The sequence below is a fragment of the Vanacampus margaritifer genome, chromosome 15, assembly GCF_051991255.1.
Source record: "Vanacampus margaritifer isolate UIUO_Vmar chromosome 15, RoL_Vmar_1.0, whole genome shotgun sequence".
Taxonomy (NCBI): Eukaryota; Metazoa; Chordata; class Actinopteri; order Syngnathiformes; family Syngnathidae; genus Vanacampus; species Vanacampus margaritifer.
In genome coordinates, this window is record NC_135446.1 from 22,297,408 (window position 1) to 22,315,520 (window position 18,113).

The 18,113-nt window shown below is 47.2% G+C and overlaps 1 protein-coding gene across 2 annotated transcripts; it reads right to left on the reverse strand.

Annotated features, from left to right (window-relative positions):
• Positions 1 to 669: 669 nt before the first annotated feature.
• Positions 670 to 13,782, reverse strand: znf800b (zinc finger protein 800b). Of its 2 annotated transcripts, none has more exons than XM_077543992.1 (12): positions 13,568 to 13,782; positions 13,307 to 13,479; positions 9,019 to 9,108; positions 8,026 to 8,299; positions 7,860 to 7,958; positions 7,457 to 7,600; positions 6,802 to 6,973; positions 6,566 to 6,725; positions 6,315 to 6,480; positions 5,210 to 5,610; positions 3,817 to 4,839; positions 670 to 2,687 (listed from the first exon to the last, which is right to left on the reverse strand). In XM_077543992.1, the coding sequence occupies exons 3-12, from the start codon at positions 9,070 to 9,072 to the stop codon at positions 2,586 to 2,588; spliced, it is 2,595 nt and encodes an 864-aa protein (XP_077400118.1). In that variant the 5' UTR covers positions 9,073 to 9,108; positions 13,307 to 13,479; positions 13,568 to 13,782; the 3' UTR covers positions 670 to 2,585. The 2 variants fall into 2 exon arrangements, with proteins under 2 accessions (XP_077400118.1, XP_077400119.1); XM_077543993.1 differs by having other exon boundaries at positions 6,315 to 6,477; positions 13,568 to 13,777.
• Positions 13,783 to 18,113: the final 4,331 nt, after the last annotated feature.

Consider the following 18,113-nt stretch of genomic DNA (forward strand, 5'->3'; position numbering starts at 1 on the left):
ACCAGTAGCCTTGACGACCTTGACGACCTCGACGGCCTTCAGTCTTGACGAGACCACGCTGGATCCAGAGCGGGTCCTCCCAGTTGGCTCGGGTTGGGTTAGAGGGTGTAAATAAAATTTTTTTTAAAAAAAGGCCTTCAGCCATCCTGATCTTTGTCCCGCACAGATTGTCCAGATGTTTTCAAACTCCTCCAGATGCTGCTGACATCATTGCGCTGCAGTTGTTCTTCCGTCCGTCTCCTGGAGCGACTCTTGCCCTCTCGGATCTTCCTCCTCAGTTGCCTCTGCAGCGTCACCTCGTCTGCTCCGTCCATCAATTATGATTTTTTGTTTTAGGAGAATTGTTATAGCAAGAGTTTTTGCATCGAACCAAAACGTTGCACTTCCAAAATTGATGACTTTTGCGGCGAGCCCACAAAGGCTGTTTTTGTTCATTCACAACGTAAACCCAGTGAAGGAATATCAACACTTAATATGAATTCTTGGCATCACACTTTGTTGACGTCCGGAAATGCTTCGACTAAAAGGAAATCAACAACACTTAATCGTGGAACAGGAGAAAACATGTCAAAGTGAGCAAAAGCCAAATGAAATCTGTCCATGAAAAAAACAAATACGATGGATGCGGCTTCATGATTCATACCCGAGAGCAACAAACAAAGTCAGACCAAAGTTTCCATGTTTATTTGTGTGCGGTTTGTACATTCTGGTCACAATATCAACTTAACACAACAGCACGCGAGAGGAATTGGAGTCTCTGGCAAACGGGAGCTTTTCACAATTTCACATTTCAATTCAATGCATGAATTTGAATTTCAATGGAAGGAAGCCAAGAACTTCAATCATTCCCAAACACGCGTTTTGCATTTTGAAAGTGTCTTGTCAATGTTTGTCCACGTGCGCGTCACCACCGTTATCCGGCGAGGAGGCGTCGGCGCCGCCGTCGACCGACCGGCCGGCAAAGTTTGGGCCGACGTTTGGACAGTCCGGATTGAGGGAAAGCAAGCCGAAAACGCTCTCGTTTCCCCGCGGGACTGAAATTCGACTGAAAAAAGGCGACTCAAGTCGGGACAAAATGCTCTCATCCGACCAGAGACGCTCGTGAGCACAATGAGCTGCACAAGAGAGATGCGCTCCTGTCATATTATTGTCAATTGTTGGAAATGGATTTGTGATTCGAATGACTCGTTTCAGGCCGTCGGGGCTGCCAATGAAAATGAGCTTGAATTCAAGTCGTCATCGTCGCCTTTCAGTGAGAATCAAACGTGGATTTCAGTCGTGCGCTGAAAATGATTTTAAAGATGAAGATAAAGCAAGATATTTGGGGAACTGAATTGCTGTTCTAACAATCGTAATAAATAATTACTACGCTTAACTATTTACTTTCAAGTAGGGGTGTTAGAAAAAATCCATTTGGCACGATATTACAGTGCGCAATTCTCAAATCCATTCGATATGCGGCCAAATCAATTTTTTGATGGGAATATTCAACAAAACGTCTTACTCAGAGTTCACACATTAAGCTTGGAAGAATGTTATGTTCATGGAACATTAAGCCTTAATATTTGATTTCAGTGCTGTTCAAACACGAAACTGAATGCAACCTGCTTAGTTAGAAGCCCAAACTTTCAGATCAATTCATACATTTTCATGATTAGTATTTTCTAAATTGGAGTTAAAAAAAAAATCACAATCAATTTATAGATTTGTATTGGGATTAATTGCTATCGAACGGTGACACGAATGGAATCGCCAGGCAGTCCGCAAGTCACATGTATCGTGTACATGAAGGCCTTACTGAAATATTTGTAGGAAATTCTTGCTAATATACGCTTCCATTGTTAATCCATTTTAATAATGCATGAAGAATTTGAAAATGCAATTGTGCTTCTTGTTTGCCACCTCAATTCAAATTCAAGAACTGATTTGATTCAAATTCAACCTGGATTTTGCGCAGCCCTGTTCCCGTCACACACTCGCAAAATAAAAGAAAACTCTTTCAACTGATATCATCATAAGCACGCAGGAAGAATCATTTCCTTCGTATCTCTATGTTGTGTCAAAAAGAACCTTTGCAGCCTTTCTTCCATTTTGGTGTGAACATGATTTGGTCTTCATGTCACTAGTTGTGGAATGAAACCACCTCGACACCTCAAAGACCCTTCGAAAGCTACAGTTGACAAAATCATGTCAGAAAACGCCACCAGTGGAATGCAAAAGCAAAAAAAAGCAGATTCTGGACAGTTTCTACAGCAACAGTTACACTTCACCAAATAATAACAATAAATGTGTTTCTTTTGTTGGGGGTGGGGGGGGGGTAGAGAATAGGTGAGTTTGTCATTCAATTCATTAAGATCAATTTCATGTCAATCAAAAAGGAAACAGCTGGCAAACGTTTTGCTCTTCACGCAATCTGTATTGTACATACAGAAAAAAATTTTTAAAAAATCTCACAATCGCCACAAACTCTGGCTTTTTGTGCGGCGAATGTTGCGGCTGGGTCGGACGAAGGTGGAGAAAGGAAACATTTGGAGGGGGGGGGGGTCAAAAGAGAGTTCTTACGTTGCTGCTGCAATTCTTCTTCTTCACCACACGAGCGACTTGGAGCGCGTGCTCACTCCTTTCCTCCTGCTGGCGGCGGCCGTCGCTGCGTTGCGGTGACTTCGCTTGTGAGATTCCAGATACAACTGCCAACACACCACAAACGCGCGTTCACATTGCCGCAATTCACGCAAACGCAAAAAATACGCTTTGTAAGACTTGATCCTGCACAAAGTAGAAGACGATCATCCAACCATTTGTGAATGATGAAACTTAGCGACATTCTAATGCAAATTGCTGCACAACGGAAACAGATACAAATATACGTTTTCAGAGTCATCTTTCTTTTGGTACCTTCCATCTTTTGATACAACACAGTTTTCTGTGGGCCTTGCAAAATCAGTCCAAATCCAGGAAAACAGCCGGGAGCAATGGGGGTTGCTTCAGTCAAATTGGTTGCCAGCCAATGAGTTAATTATTGAGTTTGATCATTTTTTTTCCACTTTATTCAAAATTGTAAATACATTTGAAAGTTGCAATTTTTCTTTTACAAAAAAATTAAGTTGAATGTCCGTGAATTTTAAGGAAATAAATGATTCGATTCCTTGAAATACCAACTTTAAATATAACTTGAAAATGACAAAATAAAACAAGAAAGTGAACTAAGAATAAACTCATTGAATTGAATTCTATTCAAATAACTCGTTTTTCACACATTGGGAAGAATTTGTGCCTTTGTGTCGTGTTATCTTACCTGTGTGTACGTGTTCCCACAGCATTTGTGTGTAAATATTCGTTATTTGAAGGAAAAACACTACCAAAGTCGATGCTAACTTCCGGTTAGCATTTGATGGAGTCCTCCCTTGGCTTTTAGCATTAGCGCTAGGCTAGCGATGTTTTCAAAACGAAGCATGTTTTGTATTGAAATATTCAGTGGGTGTCATTCTTATCGTGGCGTGTTTCGTTTGACAGTTAACTCCAACTGAGATGTCATTAAACATCTCAAAGGACGCTTTGGGACAACAGAATAACCAAAACAACATACGCTTGCTAGTAGCTACTGCTATGCAAGCAGAATGGTGCATTCAGGGTACTTTCACAGCGTCGGAAATTTTGGTTTTCTTTATAACGATTTAAGGGGGGGGGGGGGTGAAGGGCAATAATGGGCAGTGGTTTGTGCCACCCGGTGAGAGAATCCATTTGATTGTTTTGTTGCAAGCCCTTTGATTGTAATGGGGCCAAAAAGACAAGTGAGGATTTGAGAGAGTTGCGTACCTTCTTTGCGAAGGCCCGCCCACACTGGTCGCAAGCGTGCAAGGAGAAGTTCTTGGTCACTCGGACTTCGGTGGAGGACGATCCGAAGGCGGCGCACTCAGATGGCGTGTCGTGGCGACGCGTGTGCTGGTGCGAGTGTTTGTCACTGCGGCGGGTCATGGGCGGGCTGACGGGGCGAGGCTGGTGCGCCTGTTGTCTCTCCTGCTTGCGCGTGACGGGCGGCGAGGGGGCGGGCGGCGGCGGCGGGGGCGGCTCCTGCATTTTACGAGCGGCGGGCGGGGCCGAGGACGCGGCGCCATCTTGCTTGCGTGTGACGGGAGGTGAGGGGCAAGGGGAGGCCGCGGTGGCCGTATGGCGGCCGTTGACTTCCCCCTTCTCGCCGCCGCCGCCGCCCGGCCTCTTGGGGTTGGCGCTGTTGAGGACGGCCTCGGCGAGCCGCTTGACGGCGCGGCTCTCCAGTTTGGGCATGATCTTGGCCAGGTAGGGCGACGACTTCTTGTGCACCACCGTCACGTGGCGCAGGACGTCCCGCTTGCGCCGCGACTCGTAGCGGCACAGCGGGCAGCGGTAGAACTTGATGAAGATGTCGTTGCCGTCCATGTGCAGCTCGATGTGCTTGGAGAGGTTCTGCCGCGAGCTGAACTGGCGCTTGCACAGCTTGCAGAAGAGCTGCTTGAAGTCGAAGCCCACCGACAGTTTGCTTCTGGCCGCCTGAGTCGCCGCCGCCGTCGTCGTCTTTGGGCTCCACGCCGTCTCCTCCTCCTTCACCTTGGCGCCGGCGGCCGCTACGGGGGCGCTTTTCGTGGAGCCCGTGCCGTGGGCGGGAAACGTTGGCGGGCTCTGGTCCGTGTCCTCGTCTCGCTCGTCTTCTGAAGCTTCAAGCGCTTCCTCTTTGACTTGGACGCCGCCGCCGCCGGTGGTCGCAGGTGCGCTTGGTGTCGTTGAGGCTGACGTGGTCGCCGATCGGTTGCTTTTCACGCTGTAAATCTTGTGGACGATGCGCATGTGCCTTTTTAACATGAGCTGAGAGACAAACGCAAGGTATTCGATCAGCACCATTTTTACACCAGGACTAGGATGGAAATAATATTTAAAAAAATTATGGCAGGAAAAAAATTCAATAAAACAGAAAAAAATATTCAGAAGAACAAGAAATGTAAGAAAAAAAAGACACACACCCTGGAAAAAATGAGTCAGGAGTTGTTTTTTAAGTGAATGCAATACGCTTTTGTAATTTGGAGATTTTGGGACTATTCATTGATTCTAAAAATATTTTAATACCAATTAACATCTTTGAAGACATTTTAAGGATCCACATGAAGCGTTTCATTTCAAAAATGGCGCTTTTGGCGTCCACGGAGAGCGATTTGAAGCAAACGCTAACTTGGCCAACCTGCGAGCTGTAGTTTCTCTTGCACAGCGTGCAGCGGTTTGGCGGCGGAGCGGCCGCCTGCGGCGAGGTCGGCGCTTGACTCGGAGGCTTTGCGCCGTCCTGGCTCGGGGGCGGCGCTCTGGCGTTGACGGCAGCCGACTTTGGCGTCGGCGAGGCGCCGTTGCCCTTCCTGGAGGGGGCGGCGGCGGTGGCGGTGGCGGCGGTGGCGGCAGCGGGGGCAGCGGCGGCCTCCAGAGACAGCGGCTGGCCGGGCCGCGAGGCGATGGCGGGCGTGATGGCGTCCCGCCGCAGGCCGCGGTGCACCTCGTCAAAGTGGCGGCGTACGTTGGTTTTGGTGGCAAACACTTTGAGGCAGACGGGGCACGACTTTCCGGGCGGCGTGCTCAGAGACGGCGGCCGGCCTGGACAACAAAAACAACTTCAAGCAATCGGAAAAACACAAACCGCGCTAGTGGCTTGACTTATTTGTGTGTTAAAAAACAAATCTGCTCATCACACAAATTGGAGGGAAAACAAAAAACTAAATTGCTAAAACGATGTGGATCACACTGATCAGAATTGTCAAAATTCACACCAGAAGTGCACTTGACAACATTTTTTTAGTTGGGTTTATTCCGTAAGCACATCGACGGGCGACGACGATCTGTGCTCTCATTGGACAGAAATGGCGAGAGCGGCACGCAGAGCCAGAACCGAACGTTCTTTTCGGTACCTGGGAATCGTTAGCGATACGTAACGGCACCAATTTGTTTGTGGTAATAAAGGTTGATTTAGAATGAAAAAAACATTGACTTTGCCCGAATGATATCGGAACGGCGGTAAAGCCGCGCACCTTCCAGCATGATTTGATTGGGTGGGACCCGACGGACCTCTAGGTGTCGGCGCCAGGCATAGGTGGGCGATGTGGCCCACCCCCGAGTAGCGACCCAAATGGGTTCTTACCCCAAAAAAATCCCGTCTTCGGTACCCATCTTTAGTTAAAGTGGAGCAAAGCCTTCTTTCAATAGCAGATGCCGCCGTTATTTCTATAAATGTACAAACGATCATTTGTCCAACATTCCAAGAAAATCCCAATGTCCCATCAGTGGGCTGCGGTCCGACTGACCTTTGACCATGGAGAGCAGGCTGGTGGGGACGGTGCGCGTCTCGGTGAACTTGCGCAGTTCCTCCAGTTTGGTCTTGTGCATTTTGCGGCAGTGGCGCCGGATGCTGCGGCGCGAGTTGAAGTCCTGACCGCAAATACAGCACGAGATGGTGACGTCCTCCACCTGCTGGCAAAGGCAAACTTGCGTCACGTTTGTCTTGGCGATGGCGTGCCGTGCCTGCCGTGCCTGCCGTGCGTGCCGTGCCACCCACCCCACTGGTGGATCCCTCGTCCTCTGGCTGCGGCGCCTCTTCTTTGGCCGCCTCCTCTTCCGCATCCCGCTTCTTCCCAGCCGGGCTCTCTGGCGCACAAGTCTGTTTGTGTGGGGCCTCCCCCGTTTCCGCTTCCCACGCCACCGGACTCTCTCTGGCACTGTGACGGACGGATGCCAAATACGCCGAGTTGAGGCTGAGGAAAGGTTAGCAACGTAGCACGCTAGCGCCGGTACCTGGTCGCTCGGGACGGATACCGCGCCAGATCCTCCTCACTGGTGAGGTACTGGTACACGGCCTTGCTGGTGGTCTGGATGGGCTCCAGTCGGACCACGTGTTCCGATCGCTCGGCTCTGTGGTAGATGATGTCCGTCAAATCCTGAAGGGCCGCGTTCTGCCGGTCGTCACCTGGACGGAGTCAAACTCGTCAGGATTGACAACTTCATTCAAACCTAAAAACGGGTCAATACATTTTTGTCCTCCGTTTCCAAAAGCAAGAACAGAAAGCTTTGATGCGGCTTCTGACACACAAAAAAAACGGCCAGCAGGTGGCAGCAGAGTATAAGAGATGAAATCTTGTTTGCCAGTGATTTGTGAATGATGATGAAACTTCGCTACATTCGAATGCTAATTGCTGCAAAACGGAAACAGACACACATGGACTTTCTTTTGGTAGGTTGCCTGTTTTTGTTTTGTTTTTATAGCAAGAGAAGAGAATATTCAGTGGGGGGGGGCTGCCAAATGAGTCCAAATCCAGAGGTCTTGCTTCAGAGGTCCCTTTTCTCAACACAATCGGCAGCAGATGAAAAAGGGGGACAGCGAACGTGCTCGAAGTGTGCTTTTGCCGCTCTGACAAATGGCGCGAGCGCCGAAGGGGGGGCGAACGCTCACCGTCGTACTCGGGCAGCCGTGACAGGCAGTAGTACTCTTTGTGCGTGATGAGGTTGGGCAGACCTCGGAAGAGACTTCGGCAAAGCTTACACTCAAAGATGGTGTCCACCTCCCTCAGCAGCATCTGCCGCAGCTGGCTGGTGCCTGCCGGCACAAAAAGCAGCGTTCAGACACACAAAAGATGGCGCGCTCCAGTGAATGTTTGTTTTGTGCTTCCTGTTGGACTTCTCTTGACTGCGTGACCCATTTCCATTCCACGCGCAGCAACGCTTGTTTGAAAGTGCTTTATAAATAAAGTTGTTTCTTTTGCGAGGAGGGAACCAGCGAATGCGTGCGCTCATTCCTTTCCCGCTCTAAAGTGACGTGTCGGTGAGGTGCACGCGTGCCCGGGTGTGTTTCGAACCTGAGCGAAAGCACTCAATAATCTGGTGGATTCCAGATTTGGAGGTGTGCAGGGGCTGCTGGAGCACGGGGGGGTCTCCGGGTTCCACGCAGCACTGACCTGCAAGGAGCGGCCTTCAAAATGGGCGCATCCGTCATTTGGCACGACGCGGCCGGCCGATTGTTACCCGCGGCCGTCCAGTCCTCGGTCTGGCAACTCTGGTCCCGGGTGTCGGGGCCGGCGGCCCCCCTGTCGGGCTCCGGCAGCAGAGGCGGTATGGGCCTCCACAGGGGTTTGGCCTGGCCGCAGCCGTCACCCTTTGCCTGGACGTCCGCCGGGGCTTCTGGGGGCTTTTCAGCCGGCGCCTCGGCGGGGGGAGCAGGGGCGAGGCGGTCCGGGGACGGCGGCGAGCGTTGCAAGCTGCGGCAATGGCGAGCGGCTTCCGCGTCGGCCTGACGAGACTGAAACAAAAACAGGAAATCGACAGGACAGAGTGACAAGGTGGATGCTCATTTGGACCGCCCCTTTATGGCCTTTTGCTTTTCATGCTAGCATGAAGCCAGCAGACGCGCATTCGTTGATTTGGGGTGAAAATGTTGCCAATTCATAAACAATGTTTCATTCTTTGATGTCTCGTGCTGCTGAAACGAGGAGCTGAAGATTGAGAACGGTTGCGACACGTCTGCCCGGCTACGGCGTTTTGGAGTTCCATGTTAGCATGAAGCCAAAAATGTCAACAAACCTTTTGGTGTTGAAGAAAACTTGAAGCGTGAAATATGACACAACATTCGATAAAGACTATTTATTGGTCCTTTTGAACAAACAAAAACGACTCCCCATACTTGAGTTACTAATCACAACTTACCACATTTCATCAAATCAATTGCACGTGTGATGTCATCACTCCTTAGCATCCAGCGGCTACGTGTGCGCACACGTGTGCGCTTACGTGTGCGATCGTTTCTCCACCTCCACCCACCAATTTCTCCTCATCTTCCTCCTCTCACTGTCCCTCATCCGCCTCCCTCGCTCGCTCCGAACTTCCCCGCCGCCCTTCAAAGGGGATAAATGGCGCCTGGCTCGACATCAGCGCGCCGCAAAGTGGCCCACCTGGACTCTTTTTACGGAACAGTCGTGGATACGGCAAAGAAGGTCATGTCTGCTTTTCTTCGGGACGTACCTCTTGGTGGACAACGTGAGCGCTCTTCCTCACGGATGACTTGGTCTTCACCATGACGCCGAGACGACGGCTTCACTGCCAGCGCTTCGCCTGGAACACAACACGCACGCACCAGTCAACAAAATGAAGGCGTAGACCAGTTGGAACCTTTGTCGGTTTTATTATTATTATTATTATCTTCCATCACTTCAAAGAAAGTGTCAAACTGTCTCGTCTTGAGATTTCCATCCAGGCTTCTTGGGACTGATGGCTCCCTCTAGTGGAGGCACTTTTTGATTGTATTTTTTACCAACATCATTGTACATTGTGCATACCCAATATTATTACAACTTGTAATCGTAAACTTGATTGTAAAACACGTCGAGCTTCACCCCCCCCCTTTTCATCTCCCATCTGTGTGTGCGCGCGCGCGTCCTTTTAATGATAACATTAAATATGATGAATTGGCACGATAACGCCTGTGCTATTACAGGATAGTTTCTTAACGATTCAACACTAAAACATCACATCAGCAAAGTGTTATGCAAATACTAGAAATCAAAGAGAAAAACATCATCTGCTTGAAAAAACAGCAGTCAGCCATGTTTGTACTTGTAGTTGACGCACAAGCCCACCAGAGGGAGACAAAACTGCTAATGAAATGTTTTTGGGGCGCTTTTGCTGTGAATCCACCAGGGAGGACCGACACCTGTTGTTACTCAGCAACACACAAATACGGGACTACAAATTTGCCATTAATCAAGTTGCAAATTTGCAAGTTTTTTCACCCCCTCACCCTGAAAAAAGATATATTTATATGTGGCCCTAATACACCATGGTGCGAATCTAAGCAATATTTGTTTGTTTTTACCCCAAAAAGTCCACCATTTAGTTTAAGTGAGTTTCTCCCTCAATTGCTCAACTTTTAGCTTCAAGTGTAGCTTGTGGTTGCCATTCAAGTATTTGTCACACACACGACCGCACGTGTTGCGGCGCCGGCACCAGTGGACTCAAAAGTGCCAGTCCGTTTACTCAATCAGCACCGCAAGATCCTCCACAAAACCCAGCGCAAATCTGTTACACTAGTTTTGCTTCATCCCACAATAACAATTATTTGACGGCGAGATCGTGTGGATGTCTCGCAAATGCATCTCCAAGCCCAATGACATCATTCGTGAGCAAATACGCGATGCTCCGTGAAAATCCGTCGCGTGGTTGACACCAGCGAGCAAAAGACAAACCAAGAGAAAGTCAAAATGGCCGAGGACGCCAGAAGGAAGCGGTGGGTGCGACCCGGTGGCGAGCAAGCATCCACACACCACTTCCTGCTAATGTCGCACTCTGGCGCCAATCGTACGGGACCACCGGAAGGACAATGGGGCGTTCTACGATGGTCTGCAACAAATATGGTCAATGTGTGGCAATACGTTGTCATTTGCTGGGCTTTCGCACAAACAAACAAAAAAGACATCAGGACATCGGGGGCAAAGCTGAAAATAAAAATTAAAATGGGGAATGGACTACAATCAGAAAATAAATATTGAAATATACTCATTTCTGGGCAATTAATCAAAGCGGATGCCGTGCTGGATTGAGCCTCCGTTTACAGAAGATTCTTCAACTTTGCTCGACTGCTTCATCTTAAAATATCCAAACAAAAGATGCAATCGGATCCAATGTCTACGGCTCCTACGTACGGTACCGTGTACCGAGCTTTCATCTGTTTACAAGACCCGATGGTGATATTCGCACCCGCTCTCAAGACCACCTGAAAAGCTGCCGACACGCGACTCGTTTTCATTCAAAGCAAATGAGACAAAAAGTAAAGTCGTCAAATGGCAAATCCTTCCACTGTGATGCTTAATTACGACACACATTTCTCACGGTGGTCAGCTGTTGCTATAACAACTGTAAATAGAGTGGAGTTCCAAACTCGAACTTGTTTGTACAGAATGCATCAAAAGTCTACACACCCCCGTTCAAATGCCACTGTTTTGTGATCTAATAAAAACGAGACCAAGATCAATCATTTGGTCACTTTTGCACTCTTCCGACGACTTCGAACTTGGAGGGAAAATGAAAGTGTTGACAACGGAGGTCATTTGGTTGCACAAGTGTGCACACCCACAAATAATTGGAATGAAACGAATCACATTTAATTAACCGGTCATTTAAAAACTCATTCGCTTTCAGACATTTGAGAACATTTTGACCCCTTCGGACCGGCATTTTTTTGGACTGATTTTGAATCTTTTCCGACATAAGAATATGGATGTTTTTATTTGTTACGGTGGACGCCAGGATAGTATGGCCGCAACGTGTTGTAAACTTACCAAGCTTAACATGAACATCATGCAAATCAACTGGCGATTGTTCCGCTCGGATCCAAACAGAAACCAGAAGTGTCATTCAAATGATGCATTTTTATTGGTTTACACACGCAAATTGCATCCAATGATCAACCAAATGACAGAATAAACTTTCTCCTTTCTGCCCTTTTCCACTCTTTTCTAATCAACAGTAGAAAAAATGTCAGTTGTATCTAACATGAGGCAATGATGTCGTCTAGTGGTAAGGTTATTTCCAAGTTTGAGTGTTACAGTCAAACAGAATAAGACGCTTTCCCACACAACCTCGTTGGGGGAAAAAACACACGTCATTATTGAGTTTGGAATGTCATGGTCAGCACACACAGTTCAGCTGTTCTAGGAGGCTTTTCCTGCAATGTTTTGCATTATTTTCTCCACATGATTGTCTATCTATTCTTCCTTCCAGTTTGGTCTCATGTTTCACTAGCGCAAAACAGAAAAACAACTCGGCGCATGTAGAAGTTTGATATCCACCGTGACTTCCTACTTGTAGTGTTTGAGAAGGTATTTGCAAGGTTGCGTCACGGTGGAACCAGACGAACCCACGCCTGACCATCGCATCCCCCCGCGCGTGACTTGATCGACACGTGACGGCCCACGCCGACAATGATGGAGAAGAGGAGGAGGAAGGAGGGGACGTGCTGCTCACTTGAGATAAGTGCAACTTCTTTACACTCGCAGGAGGTTCGACGTCGCGACAGACGACACTTCCCAAGCCACAAACACAAGCGGGTGATTTAGAAACGACACAAGGCGGGTCGTGGTCGTTGTTTGGACCCGCTCGATTAGATCACGCACGCTTTGGATGGATACGTGACGCTCGTTCAAGTTGAGGCAACTATCAAGTGATGTGCAAATGGCCGCTAGGACGCATGCATGCACTGCCTGATCCGGGAGGGTGAGGGTGAGGGTGGGGGTGAGGTGGGGGTGGCGGCCCGAGTGGGACTTGGGGGCGCATTGACGAGCCGTAAATGGGGCCGGCGCGGCGACTATTGTGCTGCCCCTTTTTGTGTGTCCAAGAGTCCCAACTATTTACAAAAGGTTGGCCGGTGCCTGTTTGGCGGTTGGGCTTAACCAGCTGCGCGGAAAGTAGCAAACGCCGGGCGCCGTTCGTGCTTGCGCAGCGGCCGGACTTCCCCACTTTGCCTGCAAACTCTCCCCACTTGTGTTTTTGCGTAAAGCACGTCGAGGCGAGGCGGCGTGCGGGCTTCTTTCCTCTCCCGCATCGGCCCGCCTTCGCCGCTCACTCGCAGCCCGACTCAAAATGTCCTTTTAGCCGCTAACATCGCGTCCAAAAGCCAGTTAGCTCGCCGTCGAAATGCACCTTCCGCGCCATCGTGCGTGGTGGAGGGTGGAGGGTGGAGGGAGGCCGCCTTCGCCTTCGCCTTCGCCTTCGCCTTTTGCAGCATGGCAGCCAAGTGCGGCGCAAAGACGAGCGAGCGAACTCGGCCGGATACGACAAGCACAAGCACACCGAATCCAACACGACGACCGCCGCGGCGGTAGCGCCACGGAAGCCCCCTCAAGGCCCTCCGGGCTGCCTTAGCCCCGCCACGCCAGTGCTAATGTGCGCCAAAAGCACCTTTTCCGAGCCTGGCGCACAGAACCGGTGACCCTTCCATCTTTGCGCGTCCTTCCGCCGCAGCCAAAGCGTCGCATAGCCGCCGTTTTGTCCGAGCGTTCGGCCGCAAAACACGCCGGCGAGAGCGCGTGCACAACCCGCGGGGCTTAGCGCGACGCGCGCGGGCTGCCCGAAGCCCCTGGAAGGGCGCTCGCCGCGGCCGGCCGGCCACGAACAAGAGGGCGATGACGCCATTTTCTGCACACACAAAAAAACAAGCAAGCACGCTCGCGAAGCCCGAAGCCGAACGGCGCCGAGAGGCTTCGGCGCCGAGAGGCTTCGGCGCGACGCCGAACGGCCACAAAAGCGCTCGACTTGCCGTGAATCAGGCGGCTGCGGTGTCGTCGATCCGGAGCGGGTTCGATGTGGCGAGCCAAGTTGCACGGCGTCCTTTTGTGCACCCGTTGGAGGCTCTCCTCGTCTCGAGCGCCGAGCCGAGCCGAGGCTGTCTCTGCGCAAAGGTGCACCCGCTTCCCCCCCGTCCCGCTCGAGCTGCGAGACAAGCACGGGGGTGACAACACATGAGAATTTCCGAGGGGGGACAAACAGACATGAAAGCACAACAAGGCGTCGTCCTTACGATCTCCTTTGATTGCTTTGCTGCTTTAATCCAAAGGCCAGGCGACGTCTAGCGCCAAATTGGTGTCGCTCCCAAAACGCGCAAGCGAGGAGAGGACACGAATCCTCCAACCGGACGCACCGGGACGCTTTGAACTCCACGTCGAAATCGAACCAATGCGCGCAAATGTGGCACAACGCAAAATGTGGCACAACGCAAAATGTGGCACAACGCAAAATGTGGCTTACGAAAGGGAAAAACGACACCAACTTCATCCTGTTATGAATGCTTCAACTCTGGTATCGTGATGTAAAAGTAACACATAGAATATATTGAAATGTATTGAAGTATGCAAAAGGATCATTCTCGGTGACTCTTTGCTCTAATCATTTGTTTTTCAACTTCAGGAACTTGTATTGATAAAGCCCTTGAAACAATTCTGGAATATACTTTACACGGTGAACCGATTCATTGACTAGTCAACGTTAACACTCGGCATTGACGTTCAACACTTGAAGTCCAACTAATTGTAGAGATGGACCGATACCGGTTATTAGTAAGTCCAGGATGCCGATAACCGATATTTGGAGCTGGTATTCATTTTCACTAAAAAGGTACAATATTGGCATCAACATTTGAAAAAAAAAAAATAGAGTCCAGCTCTACATTTGTATGCATATGTTTATTGAGCAACTTTTAGGGTCCGTAAAAAATATTAGTGTTAAAAAAAAAATCTTAGCCAATAGACAAATATTTCTTTTAAAAATCCAACAAAAAGTTCAGAGGTCTCCCAGGGGTAGTCGAATGTTTTCAAAAGTTAAATTAAAACTGGAGTAAATAGCCCCCTATTGTTTTTCTACAGTAAATAAAGTTTTGTAAAGTATTAAAATTGTACTGATCTTAGTTTTCATCTCAAACAAAAACACAAAATACTGAAAGTTCAGCAGCATCTCTGAAAATTGAAGTAATTAGTAACACTTTTTTTTTCCCAATGGATTTCTTATTGGCTGTATGATTCTTCAAAATGGCCGACATTCATCAAATGCTGAACAAACTAACTTGTAGCATCTCGCCTTTTAATTGGCCACTTGATTGGAGCTGACAAATTTAAATAATTCAAGTCCAAGTAGGCTTAAAAATAATTCATATAATCGACATTTAACACTTAAAGTCGACTAATAAGTTGGGCTGTCAAAATTAAAGCGTTAACTCTGGAGATTCATTTAAATGTATTAAAGCATGAAAAAAAAAATACTCTTCACTCACTATGCAACCAAATTTACAAAAAATAAACTTTCAACATCTACAACTGTACATTCTGTGTAATATTTTGAATGAATTTTTATTTGTCCATCAAAATAGCCTACTAAACTGGTTAGCGGCCCAAAATAAGTCAAAGGCCACTCGACTGTGCTGAAAAAGTGACATTATTGATTGACCAACTTCCATTTGACTTGCATTATACACTGTATTACAGTCAACTGCAAAAAATAATCATAATATTAACCGACTTCCTCCTGTAATCCGATTTCACCAGCATGGCAACTTGACCGTGACCAAAAAAAACCTCAATGTTGTTGATCTGCAATGCTAACGTTAGCTCAAGCTAATGTTAGCACTGATATGTAGCTTGTGATGCTAGTTCCCAACTTACTGCATACTTTGACGAATACTGAACCTACCTTATTTATTTCCTAAATCTTGACTCACTCACTTTAAATAGCCAAAAGGTTGAAACCGGAGAGGAGATTTTGTCCAAAGTCAAATTCATCTTCTCATCCAAAATGTAAATAAAGAATCTGAATGTCACTCGCTCCCTTTTGACACGAGTCACACTTCATTATAAAATCAGGTGGTTTTAATATTGTTCAATGCGGGCCTAACAATGGCTACATTACTTGTTTTGTTTAAGGGACTGCGGGAGGAAAGAAGTGATTAATAATGGCCAAATTGCATGCAAAAAAAAAAAAACACAACTGAACTGTAGAGAGTGATTATTTCGCATACCACTAGAGGGAATCGATGGTTTAGAAATGGGTCAAGTACATCCAAAAAAAAAAGAAGAAAAGAAAAAAGGTGTTGTCGAGGTGCTCAAACTCGTTTGGGTGTTTTCTTGAGAAGAATGAAAGCAAAGCTACAAAAGGCTGCTTTTATGGTGCTGATGAATGGAGCCCTTTAAAAAATATATACATTTGTCACACAATACAAATGTATGCACTTGTTTGTCATCCTTTTTGGAGTATTTGCTAGCCTCCCTGTCGTTGCTTAAACATTCAGGATCCTGATCACCTTCAATTGAAGGCCCTGAATAGAATTATGGAAATGAATCAACTTTTTCAAGATATTCCTTTTTTTTTTTTTTTTTTAATGGGTCTGTAAGTCACACACACATGTGACTTCTTGGACGAGTATCACCAAAATGCCCAGTTAATGATATGCCAAAATTGCCATGTCGGCTTTCTACTTAAGTGTTTTTTGAATGTTGATAATTGTTCTGGTATCTTTTTTTGGGAGTAGCACACGGATACAAAGTAATGCAGTTTTGCCTTGTGTTCTTCTCGCATAAACATTTTGGACAGTAGGAGAGAAAAGAGCACGATTGAAGAAAATCAATGTCAAGAGCGCGCATCGTCCGTCTTACCTTCGTCAAGCACATTTGACCTTTGCCCTCAGTGGAATTTGATGACAAACAAGAGCGATTGCGCGGCGACGTTCTTTGGATGGACATTGCTGGCAGCCTACGAAAACAAAAGCGCTGCTTAGATTTGCTGCTTTAGGTCAAAGGCCGCTTTTTGAAAATCATTCATGAAGTTTGGAACTTTTTCGGTCACTCCCGTCACCAAAAGTTGAGTGGTGGCGATGACTGTAGGCAGGTCAGCCAATCAGCAGCTACAATTGTTTCCGAGGGCTAACTTCAAAATAAAAGATCATATAAGTACTACACTTGTTGGGCTCTTATTTTGACGCTGGCATCGTGGAGCGTTGCATCGCGTTGACAATCGCTACGGCGGCTAGCTTGACTTTGCTTAGCCTGGCTCTCACGCTATTCACGTCGTGACGTCGCAGGCTCGACGTTGACAAGACGTTTCGTGACGTCACCACTTCGGCGGTCCATCAACAACCCACTCGCACTCCCCCGTCGGCAAAATCATTGGAGGTTATCAAAACCAGCCGTTCACTTGCTTATCTTGTGAGCTTCGCGTGCCGCTCGGCAGTAGGGTAGCTTGTGATAAAAAATAAAAAAATAAACTTGTGGGGGCCCAAAAAAAAGTCACATCGCCACATATTGACATGAAATCACTATTTCATCAACATTCACGCCAAAGGAAAAGCGTCCAAATGACTCTCTTCCATCCATTGTCCAGGAAAGAATGTTGCAAAGAGGCTGTGGGGACCACAGTTGGTGGCAACATTGTGACATTTTTAAATCAAAAATAGAATGATTAGAAAAGTGACAAAACACAGCAACAATATATTTCATCTGTCAACAAGTCGCCGCTCTTGTTGGCTTGCAGTGCTGACGCGCACGCGCACGCGCATCAACAAATAATGGCGGCACATACTTGACGTTGACTTCTTGAAGGCTGCAGAGATGGACAGCGGCGCACTTTCCCCAGATGTGAAGTCGTCTTCACGTTCATCCACGAGGTCGGTGGGTCGCACTGAATGCCTCATTTTCCCATAAGCTACAGCGGTTATTAAAAGTCTACACACCCCTGTTCAAATGCCGGCTTTGTGTTATATTAAAAATGAAACCAAGAGGAATAATTTCCTCACTTTTTCCACCATGAAGTGAACCATAACCTCATTTGGGAAAAAAATACTTTTGATGGGAAGTAAAAATAACTGAAATAATGTGGTTGCACAAGTGTACACACCCTCTTCCTAATGGTGGATTTCCTCTTCATTTTTTTTATATCGCAAAAAGCTGCCACTTGAACAGGAAGTTGTTTTTATATCCACTTCATATAAACATGAATAACTTCTCAAAATGTGTCAAAGAGGGCCTACAAGCAAAAGTGATATTCATAGTCTTGCATGCAAAGCACCTGTTGTATGACAGGCCCTCGACCGTCATGTGTTGACAAATGGGCGCGTCACACATTCCGCACAAAAGCATTCATAGTCAAGTGTCACTATTCCGCTCGCCATGAGCAATGCGGCGAGCGAGGGAACGGTCAAACATTTTCCCGTCTTTCAATAAAGCATCTGCAGTACGTAAAACGTTTATGAATACGTGTGTCGCATGATGTGTGTGTGAGAGAGTGAGTGAGAGTGAGAGAGAGAGAGAGAGAGAGAGAGAGAGAGAGACACACACACACACACACACACGGAGGACCAGAACTGCCAAAATTAAAATACATAATTATGATAATAAAATAAAAGAGTAAATAAATGAATAGAAGTGAAAATAAAAACAGATATAAAAATATAATTCAAAAATTAAATACAAAAAACACATTCAAATGGAAATTAAAATTATATATTTTTTCATTTCCATTTATATTCATTTTTTACATCTATTTTTATTTTCTCTTGTATTCATTACTTTATTTATTTTTTAATT